This window comes from Talaromyces stipitatus, genomic scaffold (assembly GCF_000003125.1).
Source record: "Talaromyces stipitatus ATCC 10500 scf_1105507295549 genomic scaffold, whole genome shotgun sequence".
NCBI lineage: Eukaryota > Fungi > Ascomycota > Eurotiomycetes > Eurotiales > Trichocomaceae > Talaromyces > Talaromyces stipitatus.
Genome location: NW_002990117.1, coordinates 3,424,655 through 3,442,955, shown reverse-complemented (window position 1 = coordinate 3,442,955; position 18,301 = coordinate 3,424,655). Strand labels below are relative to the sequence as shown.

General features: G+C 46.3%; 7 protein-coding genes across 7 annotated transcripts, besides 2 other annotated features; 5 read left to right on the top strand and 2 right to left on the bottom strand.

The window, feature by feature from the left end:
• Positions 1 to 98: 98 nt before the first annotated feature.
• TSTA_021130 (proline iminopeptidase, putative) lies at positions 99 to 1,150 on the top strand (the record flags this gene model as incomplete). Its single annotated transcript, XM_002484241.1, has 4 exons — positions 99 to 201; positions 256 to 810; positions 866 to 976; positions 1,026 to 1,150. The coding sequence occupies 4 exons, from the start codon at positions 99 to 101 to the stop codon at positions 1,148 to 1,150; spliced, it is 894 nt and encodes a 297-aa protein (XP_002484286.1).
• A 2,850-nt stretch (positions 1,151 to 4,000) lies between these two features.
• Positions 4,001 to 5,308, top strand: TSTA_021120 (uncharacterized protein). The gene has a single exon (XM_002484240.1). It carries the CDS (start codon positions 4,146 to 4,148, stop codon positions 4,911 to 4,913), a length of 768 nt encoding a protein of 255 aa, XP_002484285.1. The 5' UTR covers positions 4,001 to 4,145; the 3' UTR covers positions 4,914 to 5,308.
• Positions 5,309 to 5,704: 396 nt separating this feature from the next.
• Positions 5,705 to 8,007, top strand: TSTA_021110 (RNA polymerase I-specific transcription initiation factor RRN3 family protein; the record flags this gene model as incomplete). Its single annotated transcript, XM_002484239.1, has 2 exons — positions 5,705 to 6,521; positions 6,569 to 8,007. The coding sequence occupies exons 1-2, from the start codon at positions 5,867 to 5,869 to the stop codon at positions 8,005 to 8,007; spliced, it is 2,094 nt and encodes a 697-aa protein (XP_002484284.1). The 5' UTR covers positions 5,705 to 5,866.
• A 107-nt stretch (positions 8,008 to 8,114) lies between these two features.
• TSTA_021100 (lipase, putative) lies at positions 8,115 to 9,389 on the bottom strand (the record flags this gene model as incomplete). Its single annotated transcript, XM_002484238.1, has 2 exons — positions 8,115 to 8,134; positions 8,180 to 9,389. 2 exons carry the CDS (start codon positions 9,387 to 9,389, stop codon positions 8,115 to 8,117), a joined length of 1,230 nt encoding a protein of 409 aa, XP_002484283.1.
• A 489-nt stretch (positions 9,390 to 9,878) lies between these two features.
• Positions 9,879 to 9,934: a microsatellite.
• Positions 9,935 to 9,977: 43 nt separating this feature from the next.
• Positions 9,978 to 9,998: a microsatellite.
• Positions 9,999 to 10,671: 673 nt separating this feature from the next.
• TSTA_021090 (aspartyl-tRNA synthetase, cytoplasmic) lies at positions 10,672 to 13,858 on the top strand (the record flags this gene model as incomplete). Its single annotated transcript, XM_002484237.1, has 1 exon — positions 10,672 to 13,858. The coding sequence occupies one exon, from the start codon at positions 10,672 to 10,674 to the stop codon at positions 13,510 to 13,512; it is 2,841 nt and encodes a 946-aa protein (XP_002484282.1). The 3' UTR covers positions 13,513 to 13,858.
• Positions 13,859 to 15,229: 1,371 nt separating this feature from the next.
• Positions 15,230 to 15,593, top strand: TSTA_021080 (uncharacterized protein; the record flags this gene model as incomplete). The annotated part of the gene is made up of 2 exons (XM_002484236.1): positions 15,230 to 15,467; positions 15,496 to 15,593. 2 exons carry the CDS (start codon positions 15,230 to 15,232, stop codon positions 15,591 to 15,593), a joined length of 336 nt encoding a protein of 111 aa, XP_002484281.1.
• Positions 15,594 to 16,151: 558 nt separating this feature from the next.
• TSTA_021070 (uncharacterized protein) lies at positions 16,152 to 17,211 on the bottom strand (the record flags this gene model as incomplete). Its single annotated transcript, XM_002484235.1, has 2 exons — positions 16,152 to 16,911; positions 16,988 to 17,211. The coding sequence occupies 2 exons, from the start codon at positions 17,209 to 17,211 to the stop codon at positions 16,152 to 16,154; spliced, it is 984 nt and encodes a 327-aa protein (XP_002484280.1).
• Positions 17,212 to 18,301: the final 1,090 nt, after the last annotated feature.

Genomic DNA, 18,301 nt, shown 5'->3' with positions numbered 1-18,301 from the left:
TAGGTCCGATGAATATTTCCGTTTCCATCTCATCAACACTTATAAACACGTTCAACCCCCAAGATGTGAAAGAAAACTCAATTTTACAATTCAGCACAATGGTTGAATACATCACCATAAATGGGGCCAGACTCGCCTACGAAATCAGCGGCCCTGAAACAGCGCCGTTAATGATTACTCTCCACGGTGGACGCGGAATGGGTATCACCTTAAGAATTGATTCATATAGACATCTGATAACTAATAAGTCAATAGGAGACCACAGATCAGACTACAAAATCTACAGCCAACTCAACGACCGCTTGCAAGTCCTGTCCTTTGACTATCGCGGGCATGGTCAAAGTTCACGGACGAAACCTTATACTTTTGAGCAACTTGTTGACGATATTGAGGGTATTCGACAGCAGTTTCTGGGAGCTGAAGAACAGGTTATCATCTGTGGTGGGAGTTTTGGTGGGTTTTTAGCACTGCATTATGCTATTAAGTATGCATCTAGGGTGTCACGGTTGATTCTCAGGGGGGCTGCGGCGAGTCATCATCGTATATCTGCCTTTTCCTTCCAACAACATGCCCTTCTTGCTAATTTGACGACAGACGAAGAAGACTCGATAAAATCTTTGGAAAAAAGACTCCACAAAGCACCCAATTTCTCCAAAGAGATGCTACGAGACAAAGTCTTCGGCGCGTATGAGGACGACGAGGAATTCAAACTTGTCTATTTTGCTATGATGCCACTTTATAAAGAGGTTTTTGATGCGAATGCAGCACTCAAGGCGTGCCGGGATACGGTTTGTTTTGCGGAGTCGCATAGTATGTTTCCAATTTCTCTGTCTTGGATACTGAGGGATGGTACTGATGGGTGTAGATGAGCTCTACTCGGAAAAGGAAAAGTATTTTGATTATACGAAGAAGTTGGCTAGTATAACAGCCAAAACACTGGTTATTGTTGGGGAGAATGATTGGATTTGTCCTCCAGGTTTGTAGCTGTCTATATCTGATGTCAAGTGCACTGCTAATTGGAGTAGAGAACTCGAGAATTATAGCAGAGAGAATACCTGGTGCTGAGTTACTGGTTGTATCCGATGCCAATCATTCTGTGCATATTGAGAAGCCTGAGACTGTGCTGGGGCGGATTAAAGAGTTTCTGTGAGGTGTCTGTTAGCTGTACTGACTCTTTGTTGCTGTTGGTAGTGATGAAGGATTGCGCCACCATCTGGATTCACATTATGTTGATAGATATCTGTGTCAGCATCTGGTTTATTCAGCCTTTGTTGAGGTATTCACCATCTTTGCCTGGAGATCAAATGATCATGTTTATGGAGACAATCATTGACATAGAAATCTTCATAACATGACAACCTCCTGTTTCATTTGTATGAAATATCTTTTTGTGATCCCTAAGATCTTTGCATTAGTTTGCTATGTTTGCATGTACTGGACCCAAGCATAAATAGCTTGTGAATCCTCCCAGAGATACATCCTGTTCTAGTAAACAAGCATTCCAACCTTTTCATCTTCTTCCTTTCTCCATTCTTGGATTCTACAACAATGGAAGATTCACAACGGCATTCTTCGGGAGCTGGCATACAAGGAGACGCCAAAAGTATAAATAGAAGGAGACCTCACAGCAGAATGACTTCTTGCTCAGTCAGATCATCATCAATCTGCAAGCTATTGAAAAAACACAACCACAAATCATACATCGACAATGGAACCATCATCTTTACAACTCCGAGAGAAATGGATGCGTCTTGAAATCACCATCCGCGAAAAGAGTAGTCTCGAACAACTCGATGGATTCAACACCTTCCTATCCGACAAGGTAATGCCCACCTGGAATGGTCTGATTGGGTGGTACGGATGGCAGCTGAAGGATCGGTTGAACACTAGAGACATCCAGTTCGGTACTACATACTGTATGATTTTGCGATTCGAAGCTGTGAAGCTACAGGTAGAGACTGTCGAGGGCGTGTATAAGAAGGCGCATGCGGAGTTTGACGCGTTCGGGATAGTTTCTATTATCAATTACGGGAATGCGTCGGTTGATATGGTGCCACGGTGCCGAGAGGTGCCTTCGGATACGGCCTTTGGCATATTGCCGCCTGAATTGTCGTGTTTTTACTCGGTTTGAATCTTTGGTTCTGTTGGCTGGGGAGATTTTGCATGTAGCTGGATGTGGAGGCGTGTTTGATATCGTCTATGTTGTTTATTAGATCAACAAATTCAAATAAAGTGTCTTTTCAATGAAGATATTCCAACTTCACTCAGATGTCCATGTAGGGCTGCTTGCTTATCAGCACGTCCTTGTCCATAACATGGACTTCGATAGCATATCACTCCTGGGGTATTCAAGAGGCTGGACGATCACCGTCTATGCCCGGGCCCCATAAAGTGGCATCTGAGCACAATCACTATCCTGGACTAATGGATAAGACTAAGTTATGAGCTCATCCATCGTGTCAGATTCATCGGCATACGTAGTATCGCTCGAGGTCGATGCTGACCAGATCCCGTGTCCACTTACCCATTCAGGGTAATCCAGCCATTGATACGATGAGATTCCCTCTATCATATGATGACATCAAAGAGAAAGCAAGATACCAGCCACAACGCGTAGTGCATAGTGTAAGTGACAGAGTGTCCTCAAAGTCACATCACCAGGGTTACTCTGTAGTTGAGGTTGAGTTACATGTCGTCCAGTTTGATATGGTCCGATAGTGATGAGACGCTAGTCCTGATTCGGACTAGTGTGTTCGTAGTTTAAATCTATTGGGACTAGCCGTTCGGAATATCGCTTCGTCTTTTGTCTTTGTCCTTGTCCTTGTCCTTGTCCTTATCCTTGACTCCTTGACTCCTTGACTCCTTGATATCATAAGCCTTTACTAAGAGAACTGGTTCAATTGCTGGAATATATCCTCCGTAATATATTGCGAATCCTCCTCAACCACCAAGAGACCACGCTATGTACTCCGTAGTTTCACAAATTGAAACCATCTTTAATTAGCAGTACGAGTACACAGTCGAAGGTTACAATTCACACACGCTAGTGTCCCAGATCCCTTGTCTGTGCATGCTGATTGGCTACAGGTGATTCCTTGCTGGTTATTGGTCCAGGATGCAAGGATCTACGTCGTTTCAGCGGCTAGCTGTGTTTATGACATATTTTATGCGCCTATTTTCGGTGGATTATGGGATTTCTTTTGTCTTGGTACATGTCGTACAGCAAAGAGGGAGTACGTACTGATACTCCGTAACTTGGAGCCGGAGCATACTATGTACTATGTACGGAGTATGTTGAGAGGTCTGTTGTTGTACCAAACAGCGGCAATACGAGTGCTCCACTATTTACGACAGTATCATTGGATGAATATTTTATCAAGGTTTTCCTCGGTGGGGAAGCGGAACAACTCATACAATTCCGGACAGGCCCTGTACCAATCCATGGATCGGGCACTCCAACGTTTTCTCTGTGCCACCAATAAGAGACCAGGAGAGGAAATTCAGCCAATCAGACGCACAATAATATACCGATGGGTCTCGCCACGGTTCAAACGAACGCTCGTTTCGAAGTGGGCGGGCCAGAACGCTTACTTTGGGCGCCTGAGGGTGCAATCCTCGATGTCCTGCAGTCACGGGGGCGCACTCGGTCATCCTCCATCTCTCGCTCTTGGGGACTTTAGTGCACTTCTCCTACACACATGGTCACTCGCTTTCTTTCTCTAGCCACATCTTCATTCCTTTATTTCTAGTCGTGCTAGAGAGTGGCATTCCCCCTCTCTGCGTTCCTTTCTCTACATTTGCGAGTCCTGGTTGTCCGCTCCTTTTTCCATCCCATTACTCCTGCGAGCCTCGCTAAGCAGAACACTCCTTGTTTGCCGCCTGCGTTGCTGCATATCATAATCGACACCCGACGACCGATTGCAGAGCAATCCTTTCACTTTCCTTTACGTCGAACAGGCACAGTCTTGAGTCCGGGGAAATCTACAATCGAAGCTAAGACGAGACGTTCGACGAACAGCTTATTATCAAGATCTGTGATCTTTCGCGACCGCTCAAGATACCCAACAAAACTCGATCCTGAACTGGAGTTAGGATCTAACCGACAGAAGTAAGAAATTTTGAGAGACACAACAAAATCAGACAAGATGGCAGCTACTATCAGTCGTGCTTTCACCAAACGCAACAAGCGACCTGAAATCTCAACGCCCGTACCGTATCGTGAAGGCCTCGTCAGGTATTCGCCGGGGACCATCCATCGTGGCAAGATCTCGGGTCCCGTGGAACTCCTATCGGCAACCAACCCGCTGGTATACAACGCCCCTGATCTTGCCTCAGCCGTTTCGTCATCTTCATCAGCCTCGTCGTTTCGATCTTCTGATGAAAGCGATGTAGCGCCTATTTCTCCCATGACGCCAGTATCGGCTGAACCTGATGTCGCTATGGAACCAAACCATTTGTCTGGATACTTCCCCAAGCGATCAGCGACCATCACCAGTACACCTCGCTCTTCGACTTCCTCTGCGGGCGCAGATGCGCCCAGTGTGCCGAAGCGCGCACTTTCGCACACAAAGAAATCGCATCAAGATCTGGCACGGAAGCGTTCTATATCTCGCATGTCCCCGCCTCCGTCGTCGATGGCAACAACCACGACGACCATCCGTCGCAGTCAAGAACAGACGTTTGCGCCTGTGCCCGAATACGCCGAGCACCCATTCAGTCGCGAACTCGACAAGGTGAATGAAGTAGCCGAAGACTTTGGTGCATTGAAACTTTTGGAAGAGGAGGAACAGATCCTTATCAACAAGGGTTTGAAGAAGTTTTCGCTGAACGACTATCTCAGCGAGATCGAAGAGCTTTACGGTGGTGTGTTTGATGATAATGTTGGTCCATTGGCAACTCATGCATGGGTTTAAGTTCAACCATGTTTGCTTTAATTCCACACGCCATGATCCATACTCCATGACTATGATATCCACCAGCAAACATCTGCGATAAGAAAGAAATTGTCTGTGTTTTGTTTTTTTGCAGTGAAATGATTTTCACGTTACGATCTTTCTCGGTTTCTCTCTGTGGGGTTTACACTGGCCACGGGGTTTAGGTTTTTGTTTTGTTTTCGATTTTCAACCTTCGCCATCGAGCGGGGGTTGCTTTAAGCTCTGAGGAGCAACCTTCATGCACATATTTCACAATTTTGTCTCCGTTTTTGTTTCTGTTATATTCCCCGTCCTCGAACCTGTCATACTTGTGACACCAAGCAATGCACAAACTGTATGATGTACTGAATGCAATGCACATATTTCTACAACTATATTCTGTGTCAAAATGTAGACAGACCGTGTAATGTTCGGCCAGAGGACGACTCCGAGTCATTCTGTAGGCTTCGAGGATAATCGACCCTGATAAGATAACAACCCAATTTTACCTCTTTTAGACATAAGGCACGAAGCGAGCAGCGCACACAGAATTTGCCGGTCTCACCGCCTTTCAGCTCATTCTCCAGGCGGAGTAATCTCATAGCAAGGCCCCACCCTAAATTTTTTTCTTCCTATCATCACCTCCAACCTTGCAACTCCATCAGCGGCAAAGCTGTCCGTCTGTCTGTCTGTCTATTATCTTCTAACACGACACCATTTCTAGGGTTATTGTTGTTTATTCATCTATGGCTATCATTTATGTTTAAAGAGGCATTCACGGCAGACAGGAGATAGTCTAGGCCTACAGTGGGTCCGTGTCTGTCTGTCGTCGTGTGTCTGCTATCTGTCTGTCGACTCTCAAGACTACGAATAAAGATACCATCCATCGACTCGATTAAAGACAGACATTAAATTACAGACGATCAGCTCTCTCCGGAATACAGATAACTGAAATGGCTGTCTTTACCAGCAGTCACAGCCGGACCTCAAACAACATGCCCGTATCATCACCCCCGCCCTCCATCCTCAAAACATCCAAAACCCCATCGGCGATGGCAGGGCAAAAACGTAAAATAATAGAAATAGACGCCTCTTCACAACCGTCGTCCTCCGCCCTATCCGATGCTGGCAGTCGCGATGGACGGAACCCCGTCAAACGTGCCCGGGTCCAATTCGATGATACCGCAAACACGGCACGAGCAAGTCGCTCGTCAGATGACAATGACCAACCGCAAGAAAAAAGTGTCGCTTTGGTCCGGGAAGAGATCCGCAGGGCTATCCAGCGACATGTCTCTGGCGCGGATAGTGAAGGTTACGACCAGATCAAGGAGATATTCACGACCGATCCCAAAGAAATTCAAGATGAGGAGAGTACTGAAATTCCTAGTCCGACGTCGATGAAACGCCATATGATGGCTTTATTGTCGAATGTTGCCGCGTTGAACCGGGATTGTTCGGGTCTCGTTCATGCGGTGTTGGGTAGTGAATGGCTGGGTCGAGATGAATCGTATGTCAAGTTATTCGTCCGGTTTTTGGGGAATTTGGCTGCGACGCATACGGGATATATGCGCTCGGTGCTCAAGATGCTGGTGAATTATTTCGGAGAGAGTAAGTTCTTTCTCCTGAAATACTTGGGCTTCTGCTGACAATTGTAGTCCCCAAAGGAACCGGTAGAATTCCCGGTTATTCGAGCGTCACGCATGAAGAGATTTACGACCGAGTGCATATGGCATTACGATATATTATGCAGCTACTACCTGCAGGGAGTAGCGCATTATCACCGATTCTAGCCCAACAGTTTCCTTTTGATACCGACTCTGCAAGGGCCAACGTATTCTATACCCGCAATCTTATCAGGTTGATTGAGTACGCCCCGGAATTAAGGGCTGATATTCTGTCACTGGTCACCGAAAGACTGGTCAAGATTGATGTACAGATCCAAGTCGACATGGAAGAATTCGAAGACGAAGTGGGCGAAGATATTCTAGAAGAACTCTCCCGCCCTCTTGAAATCGAGTATATGGACGAAGAAGACGATTCAGATGGTGAATCTGTGCTCGACGACGAGGCAGATATCGAAGCTCGACGGCTACAAACAGTGAAGGACAATATCAGCAAGGTGGATTCAATGATCGATCAACTGTTTGAGTTTTACTCGTCACCATTCAATACCGGCACAGACGATACAAAGAGTCAAATACTAGATTTACTACTTTCCCATTTCGTCAATTATGTTCTGCCTACCTACCGATCCCGACATACGCAATTTCTCGTCTTTCATTTCTCTCAATTTTCACCTGATCTCGTGGAAAAATTTGTTTCGACCTGTATGCATATCATTGATAGCAAGACGCAACCGGCTATTATGCGTCAATCGGCCGCGGCATATTTAGGAAGTTTCGTCGCAAGAGGGAAACACGTTACTTCTCGCACTGTTCGTGATATATTTGAAATGTTGGGCGAGAATCTGAGCCATCTCCGAACGACTTACGAGGCTACCTGTCGTGGACCCGATCTTCGTCGCTACGGACCGTTCTATGCCTCCACGCAAGCAATCCTGTATATATTCTGCTTTCGATGGAGGGATCTAACGACCGCGGCCGAGGAAAACGACGGTGTCGAAGACGACGACGACGATTTCGATTTGGAAGACGTCACGTTCCCACCGTCTGTTAAAGAAATACTACACCAAGCCATATACTCCCGCTTCAACCCGTTGAAGGTCTGTTCACCAGCTATCGTGACCGAATTCGCCAGAATAGCGCACCGCCTCCGTTTCATGTATGTTTACTCGTTGCTGGAATCCAACAAACGGATCCGCATGTCTTCATTCAGAAGTATAACGACTCTATCCGACCCGCGGTTCAGCATTGTGGAACGGGAGATTCGTGCCGGTAACGACGGCGGCGATCAGTTGGATGCATATTTCCCGTTTGATCCGTATCAGTTACCGCGGAGTAGACGGTGGTTGGAGGGGGATTATATTGAGTGGAGGGGGATACCGGGGGTCGATGATCGGGAGGATGATTCAGATAGTGGTGTTGAGAGGGAGGACGATGTTGAGGATGATCCTACTGCTACTGACGAGGAGTGATATCTATCAATAGTTGAATTAATTAATGAATGATTGAATGAAATCTATATCGTACGCCATATGCTGATAAACGAACGCTCGCCAACCGCTATGCATCTAAAATAAAATCAAACGAATGCGAAGGCCCCTGTAGACACTTAATTAGCATCAAAAATAGCCTTCATCTCCCCACAAGCCGCCTTGTAAAAAACATTAATCTGCTCCTGATCCCTAAACGGATTGGGACTTTTGTCCCATGCATGCGGCACTTTCTCCACCATCATTGCGCGAACTTTCTTCCCCATATCTTCCAATCGGCGTACGAATCTTTGTCCTTCTTGGAGTAACATATCCCATTCACAGGTGTACAGGAATATGTCGTGCGGCAACCCTTCGCTGAGCATTTCATCCGGTGCGCGTTCGGGGGATGCGAATGGTGAGAAACGCTCGGCGTGGTTGGGGAGGTATGATTCATCGAATAGCGTTGTGAAGAAAGACGGCATGGTTTTACCGGGTATAACGCTCATGGCACGACGATGGGCTCGGGAAGCCACAAAGTCGAGGAGTGGGTACCAGGCAAATGTCGCTACGATTTGGAGATTGCCCTGATTCCCGACGAGGTGTTGGGTGGACTCAAACGGTTCGATATTGATTATGTCGCTTCCCGCTTCGTTCTTGATGCGTTGTTGCAGACGTAGAGGAACGGTTATGGCGAGGTTTGCGCCTGAGGAGAAACCCGTGAGTACGATGCGCGATGCGTCGATTCCGAGTTCGCCTGCATGCGCGGCGAGATATAAAAGTGCTTCGACGCCGTCGTCCACTGCCGCGGGGAAGGGGTGTTCGGGGGCAAGTCTATATTCGACGCTGACGAAGACAGCGTCTGTTTCTTTGAGGATGCATTTCGCCCAAAAGGAATCATCCGTTGCTCTTCCGAGGGTGAAACCACCGCCGTGGAAGTTTACGACCACAGGGTAGGGACGGTGTTGAGAGACTTGCGAAGAGAGACGACGGTTATTCTTTTTGTGTTGCCAGTACGATGCCGGACAGTAGAAGTATAGGTCAACCGTTCGGCCGCGGGTGCTGAATGGGATGCGCCGGACAAATGAGGGTCGCGGAGGCCGCGACCAGCCGACGGTGTGGAGGAACATGCCTATTGACATGAGGAATCGCCATACGGTGGCTTGCACGTGGAGCCATGATCGGTTATGTGGTTTTGTGGTTGGTATCACGGTGCCGACTCGATGGATTGAGTCGGGGGTTGTGGTGGGGAGGTGGGAGAGATGTAGATCCGAGGTTGAATTATTTGCATTATTAGGATGGTTTTTCGAGATTGACTCGTTCTCGTCTTCAGTGGTCTCGCCCATTAGGATGTCGAGTTCCGTGGTCAATGGTGTTTTCTGCATGCGTTCTCGTACGATGCTCCGTAGGTCGGATGACCGTTGCCGTGTTCCGAGTGTCGGGTAGTCAGTCGATCGACAATTATCTCCGTATTGAATAAATACAATTAGAATATGTTCAAAAGGATGGATTGAATATTCGGTATGGAGGTTACAAGGAAATATGTGATGGAGAGAAAAAATATGTATATGTATCCTTGACGTAGGGAGTTGTGGCTTTATTAACCTCGTGAGGTACACGTAATGGCCTCATTCAGGCGCCAGTTCATTGGCAGATGCGATCATACGAGCGATACGAGACGGCCTCAGCCACGATTCCAGAAGGGTTTATGATCTTTCTATTTCCCCTTTTGTCTATACTACGAGTACGGAGTACTCCGTACACATTTGGAATTTTCTCTCGTGTCAATAGTGTGATGGTCAGAAGAGGAAAACGGCATCTAGATAAATTTTCGGAGCAGAGCAGTACACATCGACGTCATACTATCGGTCTCTTATCAGATCATACCTATCATACATATGATATCGTACATATCATACATATCAGATCAGCGACTATTTGTCACTCCATACTCCGTACGGAGTACTTGACAGAGAAAAGAAAAGAAAAGAAAAAGGAGCGTAGCGTCATGGACTAATCCGGCTGTTCTCTTAAATCCGTCGAGAGATGATGACATAAGATCTGGCTGGATTACATCATCCGCCGCATCCGAGAGATCTTTCCTCTGATTGGCTGGGAACACTCGCTGACACAGCGGGCGAGACGGCACCCGGAGCCTCGGCCGCATGCATTTCTGCCAAAGCTTGATACAATCTGAGATACACCAGGCACAGGCTAGGCTGACGTCGTCGTGAACAAGACAGGAATTGCTTTATACAAGAGCGAGACTACAAGAACAAGAACAGGACTGCGCTGGAATTCTCTTCTTGCCATCTTATTCTTTTTGCACAAAACACAATCCCAAATATCTGATTACTATTTTCACGCTGACTCAGTGACCGCGACCAGGGAATACCTGCACCTGCTGTCCCGATTGGCCGCCCACTTACGTACGATTAAGAACACAGACAGCTTAAGTAATTCCTTGGTCAGCAGTCGCTTTGCTCACAGTAAGTGCTTTTTTCCCTCGTGTTGGGCGGGATGGAGCTAATCCCGTCTTCCGTTTAAACCAGAAAGTACCCCGCCAACTTCCTCCCGGTTCCTAACTCACTCCTTCTCCTTCCCTCTCTCTTTCCCTCTTTCTATACAAGTATCTCAATCGCCCACAAGGGCTACTAAAGCGTCAAAATGTCTGGCATTAGACGCGCTTTATCCAAAATCCGCACAAAGCATGACGGCGTCGTGGGTGATGGAGACAGCGGCGGCAGCGGTTCGCAGTCCCCCCGCCGCTCGCTGGTGGGCTTCCTGCGAGATCGCGACGATATCTCCTCGTCCGACGACCTATCGGACGATTCCTCAAGCCCCATGAGCAAAAACCAGCAAAAGCGACTCGCCCGCCAGCAAGCGCGCCAGGCCAAAAGCCGCCTGAGCGAGGAACAGAGAAGCAGCTCGCAACAACGACGCCACGAAAAGGAAGAAGAAATCGCCCGCGAAGAGACCCCCGAAATGAAAGAACGGTACGGCGACTTGCCTCTTGTGCAGAGTCAGACGCGATCCGGCGAACCCAAGCTGAGGTTGGCCGATATCTCGACCGATCTGATTGGCAAGGAAGTGACCTTTGTTGCTCGTCTGCATATCATTCGTAACATGAGTGCCAAGCTCGTGTTTTTAGTCTTTCGTCAGCAACTCACTACTTTCCAAGGTGTGCTACATGCCGAAGAAGGTAAGAAGTCCTTGGGTATGGTGAATTGGGCCGAGCGTCTGCGAACTGGGACCATTGTTCGCGTTCGCGGTATCATGCAGAAACCGGCCGTTCCCGTCTTGGGCTGTACCTACCACGATGTGGAAATTTCCATCGAACAGCTTCACGTCGTCGTCCGTCGCGAGGATTCGGTACCTTTCTCGGTCTACGAAGCTGAGATCCGCACTGAAGAGGAAGACCGCGTCGAAGGTCGCTTCAGCCATATCCCCGATCGCACTCGTTTGTCTAATCGTATCCTCGATCTCCGAACTGGTACCGCTCAAGCTATCTTCCGTATTCAGTCTGCTGTCGGCAACCTGTGGCGTGCTGCTCTTGACGAGCGAGGATTCATTGAAATTCACACTCCCAAGTTGCAAGGCTCAGCAACTGAATCCGGCGCAAGCGTCTTCGAATTGAACTATTTTGGTCGCCCGGCTTTCCTTGCTCAGAGTCCTCAATTGGCCAAGCAGATGGCAATCGCATCTGATTTCGAGCGCGTCTACGAAATTGGCGCCGTCTTCCGAGCCGAGAATTCAAACACCCATCGTCATTTGACCGAGTATACCGGTCTCGATATTGAGATGGCCATCGACGAGCACTACCACGAAATGCTCGAGACCATTGATGCAGTACTCCGGCATATCATCACCGGAATCTACAGCAAGTACCGCCGTGAAGTCGAAGCCGTCAAGCATCAATTCCCCTCCAACGACGTCGTCCTCGCCGAAAAGACCCCCGTGATTCCATTCCAAGAAGCAGTCAAGCTGCTCAACGAATCTGGCTGGCGCACTGAGGATGGCAAGGAGGTCCCTGACGACGAAGACTTGGCCACGCGCGACGAAATCCGACTTGGAGAGGTGGTCAAGGAGAAATACGGCACCGATTACTATATCATCGATAAATTCCCCGTCTCTGCTCGTCCCTTTTATACCATGCCCGATGCCAACAATCCCGGCTATACCAACTCCTTTGATATCTTTGTGCGTGGCCAGGAGATTGTCTCTGGTGGTCAGCGTATCCATGACCCCTCGATGCTGGAGGATAATATGAAGAAAGTCGGCATCAAGCCATCTGATATGGAGGACTACCTCGAAGGTTTCCGATGGGGAGCACCCCCTCACGCTGGAGCCGGTGTTGGTCTTGAACGTTTTGTCATGCTTCTGCTGAAATTGGGTAATATCCGTTTGGCTTCTCTCTTCCATCGCGATCCCAAGAGCTTCCCACCCAAGCCACCTGTTCTTCAGCTTCGTCATCCTGAAGCTTCCACTCTGGAACCAACATGGCAGAAGGAGGAACGTGGTCGCAAAGCCAATGATGAAAAGGAATACCAGCCTCTTGTGGAGTTGATTGCCAACTACGGTGATGCCACATCTACGTCTTGGACAGATGACCGATACCAAATCTGGCGAGACCCCTTCACCGGAGCTGCCGTTTCGTACATCCCCAGTTACAACTATGCTATTATTCCTGGTGACCCACTCTGCGATCCAAGTCAATATAACCGTGTTATCAGCGGATTCTTGCATTGGCTCAAACGCGAAACCAAGCTCAAGCCCATTTGGATCTTGATTTCACCTGCAGTGGAGGAGCTTTTGGGCGAGAAGTACGGATGGCGAAGCTTGTCCTGTATCGCTGAAGAGCGTGTTGATCCCAGTCGCAACCTTATGGCTTCTGATACTGAGGTTGCCCGAAAGATTCGACATGCCGAAAGTGAGGGTATCAAGGTTATTGATGTTCCCCATGGAGAATTACCATCGGAAGAAATCAGAACCAAGATTGACAAACGTATCAAGGACTGGTTGGCCAATCGCAAGGGAACTCAAATCCATCTGTCAGAAATTGCTCCATGGCGCGACTACGAGCATCGCTGGTACTACTATGCCATCGACAAGGAAGGCACAGTCGTCGCATTCGTGGCTCTGGCTATGCTCGCACCCCGCCAGGGCATGCAAGTGAAGTACAGTCTCGATTTCCCTGACTCTCCCAACGGAACAATCGAGTACATTGTCACCCACGCCATTCAAACCGCCTCCAAACAAGGTGTTAAATCACTCACATTCGGTGCCGGTGCAACCGCCACTTTGACACCAGGTCATCATATGAAGGGCGCCAAAGTACGTATGTTGCAACATACCTACGAGGCAGTGGCGAAACAATTCCATTTGACGCGCAAGAGTGAGTTCCGTATGAAATTGGGTGCTCATGAGGAACCGTTGTATATTGCTTATCCACCTCATGGATTGGGATCGCGTGGTATTCGGGCGATTATGAATTTCTTTGAAGATTAAGCTCAGTTTGATTATAAGAGAGGAATCGTGGAAGAAATAGATAAAAAGAGACGAGCGTGATGACTACTACTTTTATGTCAAGTACTCAATCGTGTCCCAGCAGTGTCTTTCATATCCAAACCTCCTCATGTCTGATTCGAATATCTTGCTTTTGACTTTCTATTCATCAACCTAGCATTTTGAATATTCCCCTTTTGTATGTTCTTGAATTTCATGTCATGTTACGTTTATGATGAATCTCCTTTTTATGTCTTGTCTGTTGAATAAATCCATTTGGTCTTGGTTTTTGTCGATAGGATAGATGTATTGGTGCGTTAATGATTATCGTTAGACATTTTGACTCCTAAGGTAACTGCTGGTTGATTCAGAAAACAGGTTGGTTATGATCATCTCTGTAGTGTATTCCCATGGAGGCGACGCTGTATACAGATAGAGAGGAGAAGCAAAACAAAATGCACTGAACACAGGACCCTTGCATTACTCATAACAACCTCTACGGTTGCAAGTGCAATACTACTACCACTGAGCTAAGAGGGCGCAATCAGCAGCTGATATTTTGATGTTTTCATGCTATCGAATTCATGTCATTCACTGTACGTATGTGCTTAGAGATGTGGCTTATGATAGCAATTGTGCTGTTTCGCGGCTGTAATGCTATTACTTGAAAATTTCCTTACAAGCAGGAAGGGACTTAAAATTTCTCGTTTTGGAATAGAAATTTTGTACTTGAATGATCGTATAGGGTGGTTCAATCGAGTGGTGATTTGAGAATATGGATATGGTTCTCGATTGGGTTTAGTGCTAGGGTTTTGTGGTTGGGAAACTTCCCGGTTTGGGAATTTTCGTTTCTTTGGATTGAGGGTATCAGTGCTCTTGTTCCATGTTGTCTAGGTTGTCAAGGGGTAAAGAAGAGGTTAATTTTATAGATAAATGGTAGGAAATAAGAATAAATTTAGATTTGATGAAATGAGAAATGGATATTACATAGGTTATACTTAGTAAGTTCGTATCTCCAAGGTCATTCGGTACTTGGTTCTACCTAGCCCTAACCTGAACATTTCCTTGAGAAACCTCGTCACGATTATCTGCTGAGTGGGTTGAGGTTGGTCTTCATGTCTATCATAAATTAGCTCTAATATTTAAGAGCTATAGGCGATTCGATTTTGTGAGACTGTTCGCGGTTAGATAGGGTTTCTGCCTTTGAAGTAGGCAATTCCCAATTCGACAGATTTCTTTCCCTGGATTGTGAAATTGGTGGATAATTGGCCTTTTGTGTTAAGTGACGACTACCTAGGTGGTGACATCAAAAGAGAATGACGAATTCCTCTGTGACTGACGTCTTTCGAAGATGAGGAGACATTTACTCAAGAGACGCCATGATGCATGCAGGGCTTGTGCTATATGCTGACACCTGTTACGTGTCTGTTAATTACCGATATATGTCATTTGCCTGTTATCAGTGACAATGGAAGGATGAATGTTGAGATGGGGACGTGTGTAATGTATACGAGAAAAGAGAAATAGAGAAGAAATGGGGGGGTGGGAAGTCATGTTGAATTTGTTCATTTATTCCGATAACTTGATTGCATGTAATTTAGGAACATACCTCGGTATCTCGGGGCCTCTTAGGTATATCCTTACGAATTGTCCCTGGCAGGAAGACAGCAGGTCAAGGCTTACGTACAAGACGGAACGCCACACGCCGAAGGACAACGAAATGCTTGACTCTTTGAAACTTGAGCGACTGCATAATCCCGACGGCTACCTGAAGATTGATGAGCATACCCTTGTCTTTGTGATCTCTCCAGGGGAAGTTTGCATCATACAGGTTATAGCTGATATTGCGGAACCAGCAATGATCTTCCATGACAAGATCGAAAAGCAAGGCTGGGAAGATTACAAAACTATCGTGGCTAATGAGCAGCAAGAGAATCCCCGAGCACGTCTGCGCAAGGGTCGGTTTAAGAATTTTATATCTCCTAGAGGAGCTACTCACGAAATATGACGAACATGATATCCCGGACTCTGATGACTTCCTTCGCCAAGAGGGCTTGTCTCGGTGTCCGTACGTTCTGAAATGAACTTTGTCGGGCTGGTGAAATCATTCGGGACATTGACTCATTACAAAGGTAGGCACACGAGTGTAGCTAGTCAATATGGTTAGCTCACAAATGGTTTCTTAAATTCATTACTCTATATATATCAAACTTAGTATCCTAAAGCCCAGGAGGAGATTTGCGAAAGATGCTTTTAAATACGGCTAGAGCTACAATTGTTGCCAACTATGGCCAGGTACCTAGGTATAAGGACGTCAAATGGTTCAAGCCATATGCACACATGTTGTGTCATAGGTTGCGTCAATCTGGAATTAATATGATTAGATATGTGTAGGATGTCTAATTAAGCAGTTACCCGGGCACCTTAGACTATATGAGAAACCCCTGAATCTCCAAAGTGTATACACTACTTAGGTATCATACTCGTACTATAAGATACTTTCCGTTAAAATCCAATTCAAGTAGGTCAGAGTGAAGATTTCATTGTCTGCACCTAAGCATAGGTAGATAATCGGATCAGGTATATCCACAGAGTAACCTCTGCAATCAGTCACCGTCATTCCAAGCAGTAGGTGTCCAAAATCATTTCAGAACATAGAGCCTTGTCTTGTTCCCACTCTCGAAAAGCGAGTCAGTATCATCAATTTTAAGCGGCTCGAGGTAGCTATGAATGAGGCTTTGGACCCTGGGAGAGGTTGGACAGGCAGACATTTTTTTACTGTCGTAATCTTCCAACTTTTCAGTTATGTTGACCTCTCCGCAAAGGATCATAGCTGGTGGTTTTGAAATATCAGCAAGGATTTGCAGAAGAGGCATGTCCTGGTTCATGGCGAAAACAAGTGTTTTCTCATCGACTTGTAGGAGCGCCTCTATTTCTTCCAATGGCTGGATTCCGAAATGTGCAAGGAGCACCTTCTCGTCTGCTGGGGTATACTTGGGCTCTTGTGCATAGCAAGTAACCTCCTGGTTACAGGTTTTCTGTATGAAATCCCGTATCTCTTGTATAACAGCGTGTTGGGCCACGAAATTTTTAATCAAGCCCATCTCCCTTTTCCAGCCGTACCACAAGGAGCCATTCCCGAATGCAATTATCTTCGTGACTTTCTTGAGTTTTCCAATCTTGATTCCCTTGAGTGTAGCTTGCACTGAGTCTCTTGCGGGATTCATGATCCAGTTCTTGTAGGCCTCATCCCGCAAATTTTCAAGCTCCTGGATATCATGGGCTTTAGGAGCTTTCAAATTTTGAGCATAAGCCTTGTCAAAGTCCGATTCCAAGACGGTAATTTGGTGCCCCAGACCCAATCGGAACATCTGAATTGGGACGTATCCCATTGCCTTCAGCCTTGAAGTCGGTGGATTAGTTTCTCATTTCTGACGGCATTCAAATGTGTTATGTATTTAATCAGTCAACAACTTACTTTGCTCCTTCTACATGCACGTGGTATCCCAGATCTAAAGTAACCTCGTTAGGGTGAGGACTTTCGTTTCCATCAACGTAGTCCGGAATTATAAAATCTGCGTTTTTACATTTCCCCGTTTTGTATCCTTTAAGTATCTTCCCCATGACCTCCATAGTCTGGCGCGGAAAGAGTTCCTTTCCTTTGAGATACAGATCTCGAATCTTGTCAGCCCGGTCCGACATTGTAACTGGTCAACTTTGTCCTGGCAGACTCGTCGATAGATAATAATGGCTTGCCAAGGAATAGTAATGTTATGAAGGGTAAATCCTCTGGTTAGAAGTAAGAGAAAGTTTGGTAGAAAGTTGATGATTGTTCTTGATGTGAAAGTACAGGATCTACAGCAAGCTCAACTTCCTATTTATGCTCTCAAACTCGACTTCTATGACACAAATTTTGGATGTAGAGTCATATATTTGCTCTTTGTGTGTCATTTCATCCCAATATACGTCTATAGACTGTAGTACCAGCTCCCAGCTGTGTCATGAATTCATCTGAAGCATTGGGGATCATCCTATGAGCCTCGAAGCTGCGTGCTTGAAAGTCCGCTGGCTCTCAAAGATTCTGTATACGTTTTAAGATTCTTTGAACACTACTGATGTTTTGTCAACGGAATCAAAGATTCAACGTAATGCCTACAGTCCAGTGGAAGGCACATTTATCTCCTATACAACTTTCTGGATGCGTTACGGACTCTGCCTCAATTTCTGACTATTTACAATGATCTAAAGATACTTACAAACTGTGTTATATGGAGTCATATTCGAGGTTGCGATGATGATTTATTCAATAATTGACTTTAGAAACGCTGGTTGTAGGACATTGTAGGTCACCTAACGCCGATAATCGACACATCTGAGATGATTTCTTTGTTACAAAGTATTTGACTCACAAATAATTGATTATTACCCTCTATGGACGTTAGAGATGGCATTCAGATGAGCTTTGTGTTGAGACTACTCGAGTGGCGAATCTGTCATTGTTAGGGCTAATAAATAGGGCTAGGGCTTATACTCGGCTTCCCGTCGCTGTTGATTGTGAGATGAGAAACATCAAGTGACACAAAGCAATGATATGATGCAAAGAAGCGGATAGAGGTTTTTTCGTTTCGATTTTTTCATTTTCGTCACTAAATAACTCCTTTTCACGCTGTCAAATCAATTGTTCGATCTCGAGTCGAGGTAGATACAGAGTTCGCTCACATACTACTTCAAAATAACTACCTCTTTAGGTATACGCCGCCCTTTGGAGCTAAATGACTGGGAGAATAGTGAT